An 18504-nucleotide genomic window follows, 5' to 3' on the forward strand; every position below is an offset into this window, starting at 1 on the left:
GACAATACGTAGACAGACTTTGATGGGATGCATCAGTTACTACCTATGAAAATATCCAGAAGATGTTTGAATACTTTAACGTTACCCAGGCAAAAATTAATTGCAAGGCAGTTATGCTGTTATTATCAGACTAATCTCACCAGCAAGAATGGTCTTACAGTTGCCAACCACGGCTAGGAGGTCTGCATATGCAAGTATATCACCAGGAAGAACAAATTTGTGCATATATGGGAAAAATTGCAAGAAGTTTACAAACTGGAAGGGAAAAAAAAAAACCAATACTGTATACTGGAGTAATTAGTCCAGCAGTTTCCTGAAGACCTGCTGGTTTAATTCAGGGCTTCTTCTAGTGAAAGCAGTGTTTATGAATCTGGGGAGTGTAGAGCTTTGATTGTTTGGCAGTGACTCTCAGCAGTAGTGTAGGTACAATAGCAGCCACTGCAACTAGCTGGGAATTTAAGGAAAACAGAAGATTCTTTCACAAGTTAAATGTTGTGTAACTACTAAAAATATATAAATAATTACAAGCAGAACTTCTGTTCCCTTTCATGTTATTCTACGCATGATATAGACAAGCTACAAACTTCTTTCAGTTTTCTGTCTAAAAACCAATATCTTTTAAGATACCTAGAAAATCAGTGAATCAGGAGAAAACATATAGAAAGGTCACTGTGAAATCTCAATGACATTTTCTCCTTTGAATATGTCAAATGTATCCTTAGGGCCCAGCTGCGTGACTCAAAATCACATTGAGAAATCCCTTTATACAAGAGAAGGCTCCAGGGGGACCTCATTGTGGTACTTGAAGGGAGTATATAAAGGAGGGGCAACAGCTGTTTACATGGGTGGATAACTGATAGGATAAGCGGAAATGGTTTTAGACTAAGACAGAGGAGATTTAGGTTAGATATTAGGAAGAAGTTTTTTACACAGAGGGTGGTAACACTGGAACGGGTTTCCCAAGGAGGTTGTGGATGCCCCATCCCTGGAAGCATTCAAGGCCAGGCTGGATGTGCCTCTGGGCGGCCTGCTCTGGCGATTGGTGAGTCTGCCTACAGCACTGGGTTGAAACTAGATGATTTTTGAGGTCTTTTTCAACCCAGGCCACTGTATGATTCGATTATCTCATTGATATTTGATAGCTCAAAGTGAACAGCAAAACTCAATACAAACAGGAGAGGGAAAAATAAATAAACTGCTTTCAAAACAGATGCACAAGTGGAGGCAGAGATTTGAGAAAGTGCCTAAGGAATTTAGGAATGCACACCCTGCATCTCCAGGCAGATTTGTATTCCTAAATCACTTTGAAATCCAGCATTACTTCATGCTAAGAGCACAACAACTGTATTAAGTCAGCTTAAACAGCAGTCAGAGATCTGCAGCTGAGGAGAATTTTGAGCCAGTGGAAAGTTCTGCTGCTAAATACTATTTTAAAATGCTTTTTCATCATGTCTAGCCACTTCCTAAACACATGCAAACATGTAGCACATACTCCATTTTGCAGTAAGAAGTTTTACTGTTTCAGTTTTGAAGAAAAACTCAATTTATTGCTTATTGTCATCATGCAAAATTATGTAGTCTAATGTAATTTCACAAAATTCTATGCCCTGTGGAGTAACGTATGATTCAGGTGCTGCATTTCTCCTTTTCAGCAGCTATACTACAGTCATTGGCATTCATAAGCCTTTTACTGGAAGCAAGTGCGTGGAATGCAAAGTTTGCAATTCAGTGCTGGAACAGCATCTATTTTATATGGACAACAAGTGCCATCAAAACAAGACTGGAAAATTATCTTTCAGAAAGTACACAGAAGGACGCTTTAAGACATGCAATGCTGAATTATCATGGAAAAAAAAAAAAAAAAAAAAAAAAAAGGAGAAAAAACACAACAAAATGCAGAAAACTTTTTGTGACTTTCACAATGCAAGTTGTCTCAGGGCTTAATGGCCTACAAATGACTCAGGAACTTGGTGCACACTTAAGGAAACATCTGGTATTGTAAAATACAATGTTACATAAAAACCTCACAAACAATTTAAAGAGTACCTGTAAATATAATGAGAGAAGTAACCATTTGTTACAGTAACCATTTGTTACAGTTACTTGTTTAAGGGGAAAAAAAGAAAAAAGAAAAAGAAAAAAAAATAAAGCATAAGGAGGAAAAAGGCATGACAAGGATAGTGCTAAGACCAAATGGAAAAATTGAGAGAGAAAACTCAAAGATTCAGAGGAGATGAGAGAGGAAGGGAGAGGAGAGGAGAGGAGAGGAGAGGAGAGGAGAGGAGAGGAGAGGAGAGGAGAGGAGAGGAGAGGAGAGGAGAGGAGAGGAGAGGAGAGGAGAGGAGAGGAGAGGAGAGGAGAGGAGAGGAGAGGAGAGGAGAGGAGAGGAGAGGAGAGGAGAGGAGAGGAGAGGAGAGGAGAGGAGAGGAGAGGAGAGGAGAGGAGAGGAGAGGAGAGGAGAGGAGAGGAGAGGAGAGGAGAGGAGAGTTCTGTGTGTTTTTTAATGCTGCAGATGCTGTTTCTCGATTATCTGAATTTCAGTGCTGTACATGCAAGCATTATATCAGATTGGATAGAACAAAACACCTAATGAAAACATTTTGTTGTTGGGATCAAATTTCCCTTCCATAAAAGGACATCTATAAAGCTTCCAAGTAAGTTGGTTAGCTGTGGGGTTTCTGTGCTCCAGGATAACACCAGTACCACCAACAAATACTTGTTAACTGGACATCTGGTTTTGCAATCCTGACAGATCTGTAGAAGAGCACATGTGAAAGCTTAAACCCTTTAAAAACAGCATCTGTACAAGAACTTTAATAAACCATGAGCTTTTAATAATCTCTAAATAGCCTGACTAAAATGTTTTGGAGTTTTTTTCTAGGAAGACAGTAACTATTTTTTGATGCAAATAAGCAACCAAATTTAGGGTTTTATGTGTTTTTACTGTCAGGAATAAATGTGTTTCATTACACTGCCACATCAGCCTCAGTTTCTCTCTGGTCCACGTCTTGCTTACCCTTTATGTTTCTGTTCTTCTGACTTGTTGCACAGATGAAAAACAGGGAAACTCTGTCTCTTGTTCATTCTTGTCTCCAAAATGAGTCTGGATCTAAGTGGAGGTGATCATCACCTGAGCTCATCCCAATTCTTCAACTCTACTTTGTCACCAAGCTAGCCTGTGCTTCTTCCTCTTGGAATTCCACAACCAAATACTACACAGGGAAACTCATGGAGAGCATCTTAGTATTTTGGGGGGGGGGGGCATGGTTTGCCTCCTCTGCATTCTTGAAAACAGATCTTTAGAAATATTTATAAAAAGCTTAACAGGATGCACAACATTGCCTCTGGTAAAACTGCTTCAGAGTGTCAGAATGAGACCATTTTCTGGGACATGGCCTAGGCTAGAAGCCAACCAGGAAAGGGAAATTATGCATGTTTAAGCAATTCTATTTTATTTATTTTATTTTTTTTTTAATCTTTCAGGATCTCAAAGATGCAGTTAGATGTTCTAGAGCAGTGCATTGCACCTACCTCTCTTTTTGAGAATAAGTTTGAAATCTTTAGCAGAGTTCCTACTGCTAAAACTCATCTACTTCATCTGGCATAGATGCAGACATCTCCAAGAGACTGCCCAAAAAATTCTCCAGTTACGTGTCAGAAAAAAAATATCTAGTTCAGACTAGTGGAGAATGCCAGGAAGTACATTCTTCCAAGTTTGAACCAAAGCTTACGCAAGGTTCCTTCTACTTCTGAGAAGCAGAGCTTACTTTATAAGACTCCGTATCATTTGTTTCCATTGTTAACACTCTTATTGTTTTTCGTATGTCTGCATTAAACTAGTCCTGCAATTCCCTGGATATGCACAACTAGATTATTTTAAAGTGTCAGATACACTATTTTCCTTCCATGATAGGTTTCCTTGCCTACCCTTCTTTGTCTCCAGACTCTCAGTAGTTCAGCACTTAAAATAAAGTTTGTGTCACTCAGTAAATCTTGGCTAAGCATCACTCGCTGTAGAACATGCAATGCAAAGACTCTGAGTGCAAGTGACAGATGACTATATGAGCTCTCTGTGCTAGGACTAAGAAGCTGAAAAAGAGGAATGCATCTCAAAAGATAAGTGTATGAAATTTGTGTAGCAAATAACTACTCCAACAGAAAAGTTCAAAAGTTCACTGTTTTTCTTCATTTGTCTTTTTGTAAGAAGATATGGAGGCAAAAATAAATATACTTAGAGTCAACTCTTGTAAGGATGTTTGTACTGTCACCATCTAAAAACCAATACTTCCAAACAGGCCAAATTATGCATTTTAAGGGATGTTCAATTGACTCAACCAGGATGTTAGTGGTGTCTAAAAGTCATTTTACCTTCACTCAGAAAGAAATATATTTTTAGTGAAGATTTATTTGTGTTTGGGTGGTTTTTTTTCATGGAAAGTTCCAAGGGCAAGATGTGTACAAGATTCCTTGGACACATAGTTTACAAGTTATTGGTAAATCAGATTGTCTCATGCTAACCATTTCAACTTCTGCAGAATAGCTTGTCTTTAGAAGGTACCTTCCTATAATGCTTTGAGGGTGTAATTCACCACTGGGACCTTGCACTTGGTCACCCTTGTACTTACTCTTTTCTTCAATTCATAGAGCAAGCATCTGAAAATTAGTGAGAGTTGTCATTATGAAGATGGCAGAGCATTTATGTTAAGGCTCTTCCTTGTTAGTTACCACTTGTCCAGTGTCAGTAAAGATTATAGTGTTCAATGGCAACAAGTTCACTCATAGTAATGCCTTGTGAGATACAGATAACCATTCATCTAACAGCTAGGCAAGATCTTCATATATATTCAACCTTAAGTCATATTTTTAATCTGGCCAACTTAAAAGAACCTCCAGAGATATCTTCGAATTGTTCTCCATATAGAACAGAGATTGGACAAGGAATTTCATATGATGTGTTTTAATAGACAATCGGAAGTTATTTACTACATTTTTATGATTTAGCAATCTAACCTGCCCCCTGGGCTTTTGGGAAAAAAAATATGCAAATAATTAGGAAAAAAGAAAAATTTTGGGCATATATCCTTGTTCTTCTCAGTATTTTTAGAGAACATTGGGAGTATCTAATGAGATGGGAGTATCTAATGAGATTCTGTTGAAAATCTAATCTGCATTACAGAATCCTATTAATCATCATAGACTATTTTAGACTAGCCATAGTTTCTTTTCCAAGTGCCTCACAGAGACATTTCTCAGGCTTTTAGAACAATTCTTTATAACTAAATTTCCCCAGTGAGGTTTGAAGCTATTGACTAACACAGTGTATGGAGCCAGAGCATCATACCTGTCCCATTTCAAAACTTGCTTCTCTCTAGCATATAGAATCCAACTCAGTACCTCTGAGACCAAAGTGGAGGATCAACATGATAAGAAGGCCTGCTTGTACAGGATCAAATTGACACCTAGGACTTCCACCGTGGCCTGGTCTCTCACCAAAACCACCAGCCTCAGAAATGAAAAACCAATTGGCACTGGATAAGAAGGTATAATGTTAGGTGAATCCCAAGCACCAGTGACCAGTTCCAGCAATGCCAACAGTCCTCTGTTCAGACCGTACTTTGTCAAAATCCACTTGTACTTTGCTCATCCCGTAGTTTGTTTACAAACAAAAACCTACATGTTAGCAAATATTACTGTCGTGTAGCTTCTCCACTGGAAGCTAAATTATAATGGAATAGGATGAGAAGATGCAAGAAAAATATTACTGTGTTCCTTTCTGCATATTATCTTAAAGTCTCAATGTACATGCCAGAAATCTGTCTTCTTAGAAACAGCAGAGAGAGATAAGCAAGCATTAATTGTACCCTGTGAACTACATAAATACTGAGCGTTTGCAATGCTTATGTGAAAAATATTTGGAACAGTCTTTTTACAAAAGCAACAGGGCAATAAATCTAGTTATTCTTCCCCTTTACAAAGTAAAAATTCAAAGCTCCAGCATATAAGTTTTAGTTTATACATCAGGTCAAACATGTAGAGCAGTTTGCCTCTGATGTTCTTTACAAGGTCACTGGTGATATGTAGATAACTGAGAGGTGGACAGAAATGCAGAAAACTATGTGGTTTTTTTTTTCAACTATTATAGAAGTGTGCAAGCTCTCCTACAGACATGCCTTGCAACTGCCCAGTATAACAGCTGAGTACTCTTCAGTAACTAGTGAAAAAATTCTGCTGATGAATAGTGACCGACAGCTGCATGCTGCAAGCAAAACTATGAAGAAGCAGGGACCCACTTAGTCACATAATAGTCATTTAGTCAATCAGCTCTCACATTTAGATGATTTGATATGATTTCCTTTGGTCTCGTGCATTTCATCTCCATCTTCTGACTGACTCTGCTTTTAGTGAATATAAATGGGTATGACCTGAAGGACAGCTTGTTCACAATTAAAACTTCTGAGCACATTCAGTAACTACCACCACCTCCACCATGTGTCTGAGCTTTTTTCAGTCAGACGGACTCACCACAGCCTCTATATATGTTCCTTCTAATACTTCTCTTATGAGGAGTTAGGATGTGACTGTGGAAAAGAAATTGAGTACAACTGCATGGGTTTCTGGACAAGCTGAAGAGGAAATTCATGGCAGAAATACTTTGCTGGAAATAAATTTCCTATCTTTGGAGAATTTTTAGAACTTCAGGCATTCTCACAGTCTGCACCAGGTCATAGCCATCTTTCAAATGGAGAGAGCAATCAAATGGAAAAAAAGCAAGGCGGGTAGCAGATCAGTTGTTGAGACACTCAAAATCTAGCATCAAGCTTGTGCCTACAGCGGTCCAAACTATGGATTTTGTCATTTCAGCCAGCAGTGCAGTGAAGTGGCTGTCATCTGTGACTCAGTGCGTTCAAGTTGTTTGCCTGCTCAAAGAAATCCTGAAAAAGGAGTCACAGGTATGTTATGTCAGCACCCAACCTTACTCTGAAAACTGTTTGGCTGACAAGGTTGTGTTGGGATGCCACTTAAAGCAAAGTCAGACTCTGCAAAATGATTTAATTTCAGTGGGCTTACTAATTTAGGACAACAACAACATATAAAAGAACTAAGTCTTATTAGCTTCTACTGACCAACTCTATCTGTGCCCTTTTTCCCTAACTAGTCAAAGGCACTCTGTACAGGTATTTTCTCTGGCTAAGCACGACATCTCCTGTCATCACATTTCAGAGAGACTCTGTGCAGTTTTTAGAGATGCTGTGCAAAACAGTCACTAAATTTAATACTGTAAGGAGATATTTATGAGCTGCATTGCAACTCCAACCCTGAAATTAAGGACACTCTCTTGTCCTATCGCTCCAACTTTTTCCTTCAGCCATTCACAAACATACTTTCCACCTCACAAACACAGCTGAAGGAAATCAAGAAGGGAACAGTATTCCTATCCAAGTGCTCAGAAAGATAATTCATGTGCAATGAAAGCAGAAAGGCAGTTTGAGCTGCTGAAGTGGCAGCATAATCAGTATTCACAGAAATCCTGGAAGCACAGGTACTTTTTTAAAATTGCAATAAATTCAGATGAATTTCTCAAGTTCCTGGCTATCAGGAATCTCTATGTTATCTCCATTAATAACCTTGAGCTCTGTTTGGTGAGTCAAAATTGCATTAACTTTTTATGGTAAAGATGCTTTTTTACTCAGATGTTATTCATTGAGGAAAAGAACACAGATCCAATCTGAGTCACTGAGGCAGTTCCCTGCTTTCATGGCTAATTTTGTAATTCAAGCTGATTCATATATTGACCAAGCTCTCTCTTGTTTTTTTCCTTGCAACTTCCAGTGGGTAGCTGTTACAGAAGCTTACTGGTGGGAACCTTTCTTCTGATTTCCAGCTGGAATCTACTGCTAGTAAATTTGTATATAATTTTAATTACCAGCATTGTTCTGTAGCATAGATAGCTCTTTTTTTCCTTGCTCTGCTCTTCATCACTGATCACTCCTAGAAAAAGTGATTTATACTCTTTCCGTTCATGCGTTTCCTCTGTTTAACAATTTTAAAATAATTTATTGTTTAATAAGTCGTAAAAGTAAGAATGCAAGGACTTTATTTTCCATGTCATAGCCAGGGTCTTCCTTTGCTTCTATTCTAAATGAAGTCACCTCTTCAGTAACTGGAATTACAATGTTCCCTTACAGTTTGAAGTCACCTTCACCTACTAAGCAGCAACAAAAATCTATTATCACTGTGCATTAGCAAGTCTTGCATTGGCTCTGCTGTGTCTTTACTTACAACACTTACCTCTGGAAGTCATGAGGACAAACATTTAACAGGCTGCTTAGCTTCTGACAATTACAAGCGGTACAGGAAGGAGAAATGCCACCAATGACAGTCATGCCATTTTCCAGGCTGCTCTCAATTCATTCTCTGCCAGTCTGTATTTGTGCTGGGATAAACACCAACGAACATGGAACATCTCATTTGTTTGAAAAGTGGTATGTAGAAGTTGAAAGCAATTTACAAATGACACTGAGCAATTAAAACACAGATGGATTATCAGAGGCCAAAAGGAAATCACTGTTTTCTTCAGTATAACCTCAAACCTCAGTAAACAATCAAAAACGTCACACAGGAAAGTCCCTGGGCATAAATAACATACTGGTGTGCCATATCCCAGATATCATTATCCCATGCTATAGCTGTGCAGAATGCTGTGCCACTTCGTTGACAAGAAATAGACTGTGGATTGAGTGATTCATAAAACAGAAATCTTATCCAGAACATACAAAGCCTGTCAGTGTTATTTTTCTCTGCAGTTGCTTTGCATCTATTACAGTATATAAACCTATTATAGAAAATACAAAATCAATTCTCGTGAAGAAATATGATTTTTCTTACATCAGACTTCATAAGGCTCCCAAGATATTCCAGAAATCAAACATTTTGACATCTCCTATTGACCTTTATATCATTCATCAGTTGTGTTTCACTGGGATCAGATTTTCACAGCAATCAATCAGAATTGTAGAATCACAGAATGTCCAGGGTTGGAAGGGACCTCAAGGATCATGAGTCTCCAACCCCCCTGCCACATGCAGGGTCACCAACCTCCCCATGTAATACTAGACCAGGCTGCCCAGGGCCCCATCCAATCTGGCCTTGAACACCTCCAGGGACGGGGCATTCACGACCTCTTTGGGCAACCTGTTCCAGCACCTCACCACTCCCTCTGTAAAGAACTTCCCCCTGACATTCAACCTAAATCTTCCCTCCCTCACCTTAAAACCATCTTCCCTTGTCCTGCTGTTATCTACCCTTTCAAAGAGTTGATTCCCCTCCTGTCTGTTGGCTCCTTTTAGGTACTGAAAGGCTGCAATGAGGTCACCCCGCAGCCTTCTTTTCTCCAGGCTGAACAAGCCCAGCTCCCTCAGCCTGTCCTCATAGGGAAGGTGCTCCAGTCCCCTGATCATCTTTGTGGCTCTCCTCTGGACCTCTCCAACAGCTCTCTGTCTTTCTTGTACTGGGGGCTCCAGACCTGGACACAGTACTCCAGATGGGGCCTCATGAGGGTGGAGTAGAGAGGGACAGTCACCTCCCTGTCCCTGCTGGCCACCCCTCTTCTAATGAAGCCCAGGATACCATTTGCTTTCCAAGCTGCAAGAGTGCACTGCTGGCTCATATTAAGTTTTTCATCCGTCAGGATCCCCAGGTCCTTCTCTGCAGGGCTGAATACAATGCTTGCATTCAGTTCTTATCTCTGGAAAAGAGCTTCCACAATTACACTAACAGCACGTACTGATTTCTGCCTTCTACCTCGACACAGCTTGTCTTGTGCAAGACACAGAAGTCTTTTATTCTATTTTAATTTCTGTCTCTAGAAAGTTTTCACATTGCCTGTGTACAGGTATTCTAGCACATGGTAGATTTTAATAATTACAACATTTGAGAGTTCTGGGTTGTTTATCTTCTCTTCTGCACGTGAGGAACATTTTAAAAGAAGGACAATACTTCTGTAACCCATATACTATGTAAACATAGAAATTTCATAGTACCTCTCATATAATCACTTTTACTTGTAAGTAACCATCTTTCTTTGATAGAAGCCTCACTGCCTCCTCTTTACTCATCTCCCAACTGATGGTGGCCAGTTTGTTGCCCCCCCCGTGTGGCTGTGCCTTTGGGAATGGAGATTATGGGCAATTAGTTGCTGCGAGGCTAACAGAAGCATGTTTGATACTTCAGGCAAAAATTGAAAGTTGTCAGCAAAGTTTTATTTCATAAATAAGGATGCATTTTTAGAAAATAGTAGAACATATCATCTGCATTTCCTAAGGATATGCAGCTAAAACTAAGTGCTGCTTATAAGATTCACTGAAATGCCACAAAAACTGTGATCTAACATATAATGGTGGAAAGAAAATGAGGCAGGATTTCTCATTCTGTGGAAATAATTTAAGTAAGAACAGTTTGAAATCACCTTTCCTGTAAGTCTGCAGACCTTCTTCCTTGTAACCAGAAACTGACCTGAAATGCTTGGTAGTACTATGAAATATCTGGTATCCATAACCTAAAAAAAACCCTAAGAAGAATTTGAACTGTCTAGAAGAAAAGATGTGGGCAATGTCCCTTTGTGAGGACTGAAAAGCAAGGCTGCAAACTAATCCCTTTGCAACACGCTGCTGCATAAAAGTATGCTCCCAGATACAGAAAATGCAAAAAAAATTGCCTAAAAGAGAATATAAATTTATAAGAAGTTATCAATTCTCAAGCACCTTTGGCATGCACGGCTGATGGGAATATCCTTCGAATGTTCTTGAGAGAAAATAAGTGCTATTGACAGCTGTAGTTTTGGTGGTTAGACACAAATCCGTCAGCTTTTTTTCCCTTGAAAAGAAAAAGCAATGGAAAAAACAAACAAACAAAACACAAGGAGGACAGCTGAATGAATGGAAATTACATTCACTGGCTTGCTCACAAAGCAAAAGGAGCATTCTGAGAACTTCATTTTCTCGGCAATTCCCCATCCATGTTCTTTCATTCCCTAGAGAGCTGACTGTTATTCCTGAGCTTCAAGACAGTATTGTGTGTCATGTTCTGCATGAGTTTGTAAGAGAAAAGCAGGAAGGCTGAGGTTCCCAGAGCTATTATAAAGAGTATTTTGTTGGTCAAATAGAGCTGTTTATATTTTCATCTGACTGACACAGCTCAATTTGTGCTGATAAACGTTAAATTGTCTTCATATGCACTGAAATCCTTCTGAATGACCACAGATAACCTGTTTGGAACCTACTGAGCAAAATACAAGTGGCTAAAGGGCAAAATTAGGAAAAAAGCTGGGATGTTTTCTTTTAAGGAAATGGAAAAGCCTTTGTTAAGAAAGCTGTGAACAAAGTGGGGACACCAACCAATAACTTGTTTCTCTGCAGCCACACAGCAGGCTGCTGCCTGGCACATCTGTTGCCAGGTCTCCTTCATATACATTCAAAAGTAATTTGGGTCATTGGCTAAAGACTCCACCAACTTCATGTCTGGGTGATTCCAAACCCCAAAATGCCCTATATCATACACCTGGCTGATAAAAAAAAAAAAAAAAAAAAAAAAAAAAAAATCATGTTTTTCCCACCAATTTTCATTTTTCTGAGGACAACGCTGTTATTTGATCACTGTTGCAGGGACTGGGAAGGCTTCAGATTTCCTGCTCCTTCCAGACTATGATGGTAAGGAAGGTCATCCCGGCTGTCTCCAGGGCAAGGAAGTGCTGCTGGGTTGAGGGGAGGCAGGTGCCTTTTCTTCTTCCATGACATCAGATCTGGATGCACAATAGATTTCCCACCTCCTCACTGACAGCAATCCAAAGGGCAGGGACTCCTGCACTGCACAGAAGTTACGCAGTTAGGACGGAAAAAAAATCTGTACTTATAAACACAGCTTTATGTTTTGAATATTAAAAAAAAAATAAATCCCATTACCCTACGTGCAGACACTGAGACACTGCAGGAGCACTGTGGGAGGTACTCTGAAAAACACAGCCCTATTTTCCTTGAGGGAGATTGGCCAAGAAAGGAGTCAAGAGCATTCTGTGCCATTCAAATGTCTGCATGTGACTTTGAAGGTGGCCTTCAGGGAGGTACTGACTAAAAGCCAGCAGACTCTTTAATAAATATGAAGGAGAAAGAAAAAAAAGTATTTTATATGGTGACAGTCTCTGGGAGCCAGGGCGTAGTGCAGGGGAAACACCGTAGCCCTTGTTGAAGTGTTTGTTAAGCTTTTCCTTGCCCTAGCTGTGATTTTCTGTTTTTTTCTGGAGCCAAGTTGGCTGTGTTGCCCTTGCCTGTTCTCATCCATTATCACCCTGCCTTGCTGCAGCAACAACACTGGCTACACGTAGGGCCATGTTTCTATATTTGCTCACAGGTTTTGTTCTAATACTGAAAATGAAAAGCAGCATAAGAAAAGTAAACCACCAAATCCTCCCAAGTTCAGATTTTCAATGGCAGTGGGAATGTTTAGTTCCTCTGCTCCTATAGCGGACTATGGTAAATCACATTACAGAATTTACAACTTTACTTCACACACATAAGTCAGCAATGAGAACCGGGTCTCAGCAGTATCTGTTTTTATAGACAGCAGAATACTTTACATCTGTTCCATTCCAGCTTGATGATTAAGCCTCTTAAAACTGGGTGAAAGATACAGAAACAAAGGGTTTGTCGTTTTTGGAAAGTTACACCCACAGCCCCTAGGAAAGAGGGTAAGTTTGAAACTTTCAGAGACAACGTTGTTCCTTAGTTCACTGAACACACAGAGTGGTTATCCAAGGAAAAGACTGTTTTTAAGAGTAAAGTAAATATTTGCTGTATGCTGATTTTAGTGTATCAAATTTTGTTCCTTGTAGTGTTTCTGTGTTTTAATCTCTGCCTTGATTAAAACGAACATATAGATCAGTTGTATAGATACATTATGTGGACACCTACTTTGTCCTGTCTTCCTACATTGTTTTCACTGCTTTTGAAATTCTGTTAGAATGGGGCAGCACAACCAGCCATGACAGACATGAAATATAAGCAGCTCGAATGTTATTTGAATTAATAATTTTTTTTTAAGATCAAATCACTGTGCTGCAGTTTGCAGCTTTTGTGGCATATGAATACTGTGTGAGGCAGCAATTAATTTCCATCTCCATGAAAATTGCAGAATTAATTCTGTTAGAAAAAGAAGATCTACAAAAATAATTTTGAATGAAGAAACATAACGTTCACACTATACCTCTACTGATAATGCAAAGCTAGGCTCATAGTGTTCAATGTTTTCTTATGAACTGACAAAGGTTGTGTTTTTTTATAAATTACTGTCAGTGGATAAGGCATTTCACTTACTTTCAAGTTTAAACAAAATGGCTTTTGCAAGCTTATGAACTCATTAAAATTCTTGAAGTCTGCAAAGCCTAAGCAACAATGATTTTCCCTTGCAGGATTGGAGGTCTGCATTTTCTCCCATGTGCAGCCCTTTGCGTGATGGAAGGGTGTTACAAAGGGCCAAATATGTTTCCCTTAATCATCATCATTCCACCAGCCTGATGTAAAGCTCACTGAAGTCATTAGAAATCATCAAATCCAGATTTCTTACAATAATCAGTTTTGCACAGTGTATCTGTAAGCTATCTAGAATCAAATTGCTCAAAACATTTGCTGATTTATTGAAATAGTTTCAGATGTGGTTACTGCTGCCCCTGGCAGTGTTCAAGAGGCGTCTGGATGACGTGCTGCGTGATATGGTTTAATGCTTGTGGTGGCAATGGTGATGAGGAGACAGTTGGACTAGATGATCTTATAGATCATTTCCAACCTTGTGATTCTATGATTCCATGATACTGATAGGTACCTACCTGAGGTTACAGGTTTCAGGTGCTTTTTGCACTGGCATTGATGTACACATCAAGATGAAATTTTGCCTACTTGCTCCATTTAGAATACCCAGGCACAGAAATAAATGGGAAAATTCTAAAAATTGTGCTTATTTGCTGCAAGATTTCTGTATTGTAAACTAAACTGTATGTTGTACCCTACCTGCAAGAGATTTCACTCTCAGCTGGGAGTTCTCCCAGAACCCAATGCACCATTTATGTCATGGGATGTGATGGAAGCTCTGTGACACTGCACTGAGAGGTATCACTGAGAAAGCTGAACACCAATATTGAGAGTACCAAGAGGTCAATGCCACAGAAAGGATAAAGGGTTAAGAATCACAACCTTAAAGATATTTTTCTATTGGTTATTCCAATTCAATCTTCCCATCTTTAGCTGTAGATGATCAAGAGTTTTAGGCAGTATGACAGCAGAATGAACAGCAGAGAAAATAAACATAACTATAGCAAAAAATGCTTTCATATTTGACCTCTTACAATAACTGCAACTTCCAGCTCCATCAGCACCAGTTTGTGTAAAACCCAGATGTGTGATCAAGACTTTGTTGTGTTAGATGCTACACAACACTAAATGATAAACATACTTTTTGTCAGCTCCTTCACACAGGAGCCAGCTTATATCAGCAGCACGGCATGGATTGTTGCATTTATTTATTTATTTATTATAGGATGGAGGAAATAGAGGAATTTGAAATATTTTTTTGAAGGAAGGCAGTGAATTCATTATTTAAGTGCAGTACCTGTTGTGTGTGAAAAAATGGATAAAACTAATTTTCAGAAGTTTGGGTAATCTTTAATGCAATATTTCATCGCTAATGTCACTACAGATAGACATAACTGAGACCTAACTGTCCATAAAGCCTGGAATTTTGCTTTCATGATTGAGCTAGAGTGGTCTGAAGCTTGTATCTGCCTTGGCTGGTGAGACAGTGGTTAATCTGGATTTAAATATACCAACTCACAACAGTGTTACATCAAAGTAGTTCTATTTAAACTGCTAATGTAGTCATACCAAATATCATTAACTTAAGAAACTCTGTTTCTCTTCACCTCACAAATGTGCTCTATGACTCTAGGATAGTTACATTACATACCCCAATCATTGTGTGTTATCTAGATTCATTCAGAATATGATTTACAGTGGAGTGAAAAATCAGTTGCATTCTTCATTGTAGTTTAATAGCAGTCTCTGAATTGGTTGGACCGACCTAGATACCTCTGCACTGCTGAATGAAGTACAATTCCATATTAAAGATGGTGCAATGACTTCACCAAAGACTCAAACCTGGATTTTCACCTTGGTCCCAGATCTTGACTTTTTTTTTTTTAAATTGTCTTCTAAAACTTCTTTTAAGGATACATATTCAGTCTAGAATTAATTATAAATTGAAACACTCTTAACATGTTTCTTCAAAACTGCCCTACTGAACCTATAAATCAGACAAATGGTCAATCACATGCTGTTATTCACACCTGTATTTAGCAGCATTTCCAGTGAAGAAAATCAGCTCAAAATGCAAGTAATTCTGTAATAGCAGGATCTGGGAATTTCCACTGCCTTGCTCCACTTACCAGCACACAGCATTAATTTGTGTAGAGTGCAGTCTGAGGTAGAGATTCTGTGTCCATAAAGTCACTGCAGAAGGGAACACTGATTATTTGTTGCATGTCACTACTAACTTTGTGCTCTAGTCTCAGGTTTAACTCTTTAAAAATAAACACAAATATCTTGTTATTGCCTGGCAGTCTACTCTGTAAATACAGATAGTAAATTGTAAATACAGATAGTAAACTGCAAATACAGATAGATATCAAGACAAAACCCTTCTGATAGAGCATTTCTTTTACCTTTTCTTGTTCTCTAAGATTTCTAAAGGGTAAAGAATGCACAGATCAATTGCTCTAATTTCACTTCAGCTCTTACTAGCATAATTCCACTTACTAACATGAGTGGAAAAGGCAGTGGATAATCACAGAAGACACTTCCATTACATATAGACTTTGTGTCAGTCTGAATGTTTTTTAAGTACATGGCAGTATCCATGTGGATTAATAGATGAGAAAAAGCAATTCAGAACATTCCAGAGCATACAAGCATGAGATAACCTTAACTTCACTGATAAACACATGGGAAAAAACACAAACGTTCCTCCCAAAGTGTTTCACTTTCCAATTCTATTCTAGGAACATTTTCTATACAGTAGACGATTCTGGGGTTACTACGAAAAAATATGTTCTTGTTACAGTTTTTGTTGTTGTTGTTGTTTTTAAAACCATTAAAATATTATCTATTTAGAAAATCTGGCTTAGTAACGACACGTTACACATGTTCATGTTACAGGCATTGGGTTGTTGGGGTTTTTTTGTCCATTCATTAACATTAAAACATTCTATTTTGAAATTTTGGCTTAGCAAGATGACTTAAATAACTTTAGTTAATTTTTTTATTCAGTTTATACAAAACACTTGACTGAAGGAACAGAAATGTGGAAAAAAAAAAAAAAGAAAAGAAATTAGCTGTGTATGTGTCTTTTCTTGATGAGGTGCTGTAGTTACATTTCCCTCATATTTACTCAAGTAGAAGTTAAATCATTTTGATTTTCTTCCTTCCAAATACTGGCACTTTTTAAACAGAAATTCAGTTGATTTCAGTCTCAAATGTTGGCAAAAATGTCTTTAGCTGTAAGATCTCAGAGACAGATTCCTGTCTTTCCTGGTAAAAGTCAAGTCCAGCGAGCAGCTCCACATCCCGAACACGAGCGGAATGGGCCTGAACTCTTTCTTCAACCCATTCAGAAGGCGACCTGTTATCCTGCCAAAGCAAACAAGAACAACATGCAAGCACTGGTCATTGTCTAGCAAAACCACCAAACAAGAGAGTGGCTTTTAAATGACTTCAGTTTGTAGAACTTTTTTGGGGGGGATTTCTTAGACATGCTTGCAGCCTTTCATTTAAATAGCCAAATGGATGTCCCAGAATCTTTCATCTCCAGAGTAGCACAGAGTTAAAACTATGCTGAAATGGCAAGTAGGATTTTCAACTACTTTAACTGCTTTCTGCCTAATTTTTTATATATGTGGAACAAAGGACTGAAGAAATTCCTCTAACTACTTTGAAAAGAGAAACACTTTAAGACCACTAATACCTCTGGAGTAAGTTTGTCTTGTAGTCTTCCATAAAGTTTTCTCATCAAACGACTGGCTATGCTGCTGTTATTAGCTCTTCTCATTCCCCTCACAGGTGACAATATTTCCAAGTTTTCTAATCAAGCCCTCATTTCTTCAAACAACTCTTATGTTTCCTGCTACCTTTTCTGGAGCTTCATCCCTAGCTATCAATTCATTCTCGGCTCACGGGAATGAATCAGTTAAATATTCAGACATCTAAAGATTTTCCAGATAATCGTTCAGAATTGCACAGAAAATCAGTTCACAAAGCTCATTTGCACACAGAAATATAAAACTATACTTACAGCACAGCTTTCAGTATTGTCAGGTCGATGAGGAATGATGAAGGATAAAGCATCCAAGGAGCCTGCACAGTTCAGTGGAGTATAGGATGTGTTCTTGCAGCTGGTCAGAATCACAAAGTAATGGGTTGGGACAGGGATTTGTGTGTTGTTTACATGCCTACAAAATAAACACTAGTTAAGAAATTTATCTGGATATCAACTATAAAAACCATTGATGCTGCTAGTATTTTATAAAACCCATCTTAGCATAGATCTTTCAGTATTTTATCGCTTTTTATTTTTTTTTAATTTAAATTAACACCTGAAGGGACTCACAGTTCGGTATTTGTTTCATGAACAGCCAAACATGCATGGATTAGTCTTTTTGCCACAAGCACTGTTTTCAATGTGAAAATGACAGAATTAGTTCAGCAGTCTATTTTGCCAAAGTCAGTGATCTCTGCATCTGGATGCATCTGGATGCATCTGGATGGCGCTTGTTAAGGATGTCACATGTGCCCTTCATTACATTAAGAATTTTACCACACTAAACTAAACAGAAGAGAGAAAAGATGAGCCTCAGGTTCTTGTCAGCAAGCAATGCCAGAATGATGACTTGTGGAATGATGACATAGCTACCAGTTTAGGATTCCTAATTCAGAACTTATTTATTCAATTTGTTGGTTGTTCTGTTGACATGGCCACTTTTGTGTATAAATTTTTGAGGAGCTTCCTGAGTTTGCTGCATTTCTTCAAGATTTAACCAAACACCATCAGTGAAACCATTATTCTGCTTAGTATGACTGACTAACATGCTGAATAAAATATGCTTGTTCAAAACTGTAGACAAAATTATGTGGTTGACTGGGTATTACAGCTTTCTGCTTGGAAGGAAGTTCCAGTCTCTCCTCCCTTGCAACCTCCTACTTCGTGGCAGAGTTTGAGATTTTCCCATTCTCAAACCATTTTTGACAGATGTGGTATTAAGTCTAGCCTTGAATAAAACATTTCCAATGACAGATTCAGCAGTGCAGATTTCCCAGCATTTGTCTACTGCTTACGTGTTCTTACTGTCAAAAGATATATTCCCTATATTTGGCACAATTCAAATTGTTTGCTCTTATTCGTTTTGTTTGTTTG

General features: G+C 38.5%; 1 protein-coding gene across 1 annotated transcript in view; it reads right to left on the reverse strand.

Annotated features, from left to right (window-relative positions):
- Positions 1-16550: 16550 nt before the first annotated feature.
- Positions 16551-18504, reverse strand: part of ENPP3 (ectonucleotide pyrophosphatase/phosphodiesterase 3) — a gene marked incomplete at both ends in the record, with an annotated part of 30604 nt that continues 28650 nt past the window's right edge. The window contains 2 exons of the mRNA XM_079550288.1: positions 16551-16724; positions 17386-17542. Of these exons, the coding sequence (XP_079406414.1) occupies positions 16551-16724; positions 17386-17542 (331 nt within the window). The remainder of the gene's footprint in view (positions 16725-17385; positions 17543-18504) is intronic.

This window comes from Tetrao urogallus, assembly GCF_951394365.1.
Source record: "Tetrao urogallus genome assembly, chromosome: 2".
Taxonomy (NCBI): Eukaryota; Metazoa; Chordata; class Aves; order Galliformes; family Phasianidae; genus Tetrao; species Tetrao urogallus.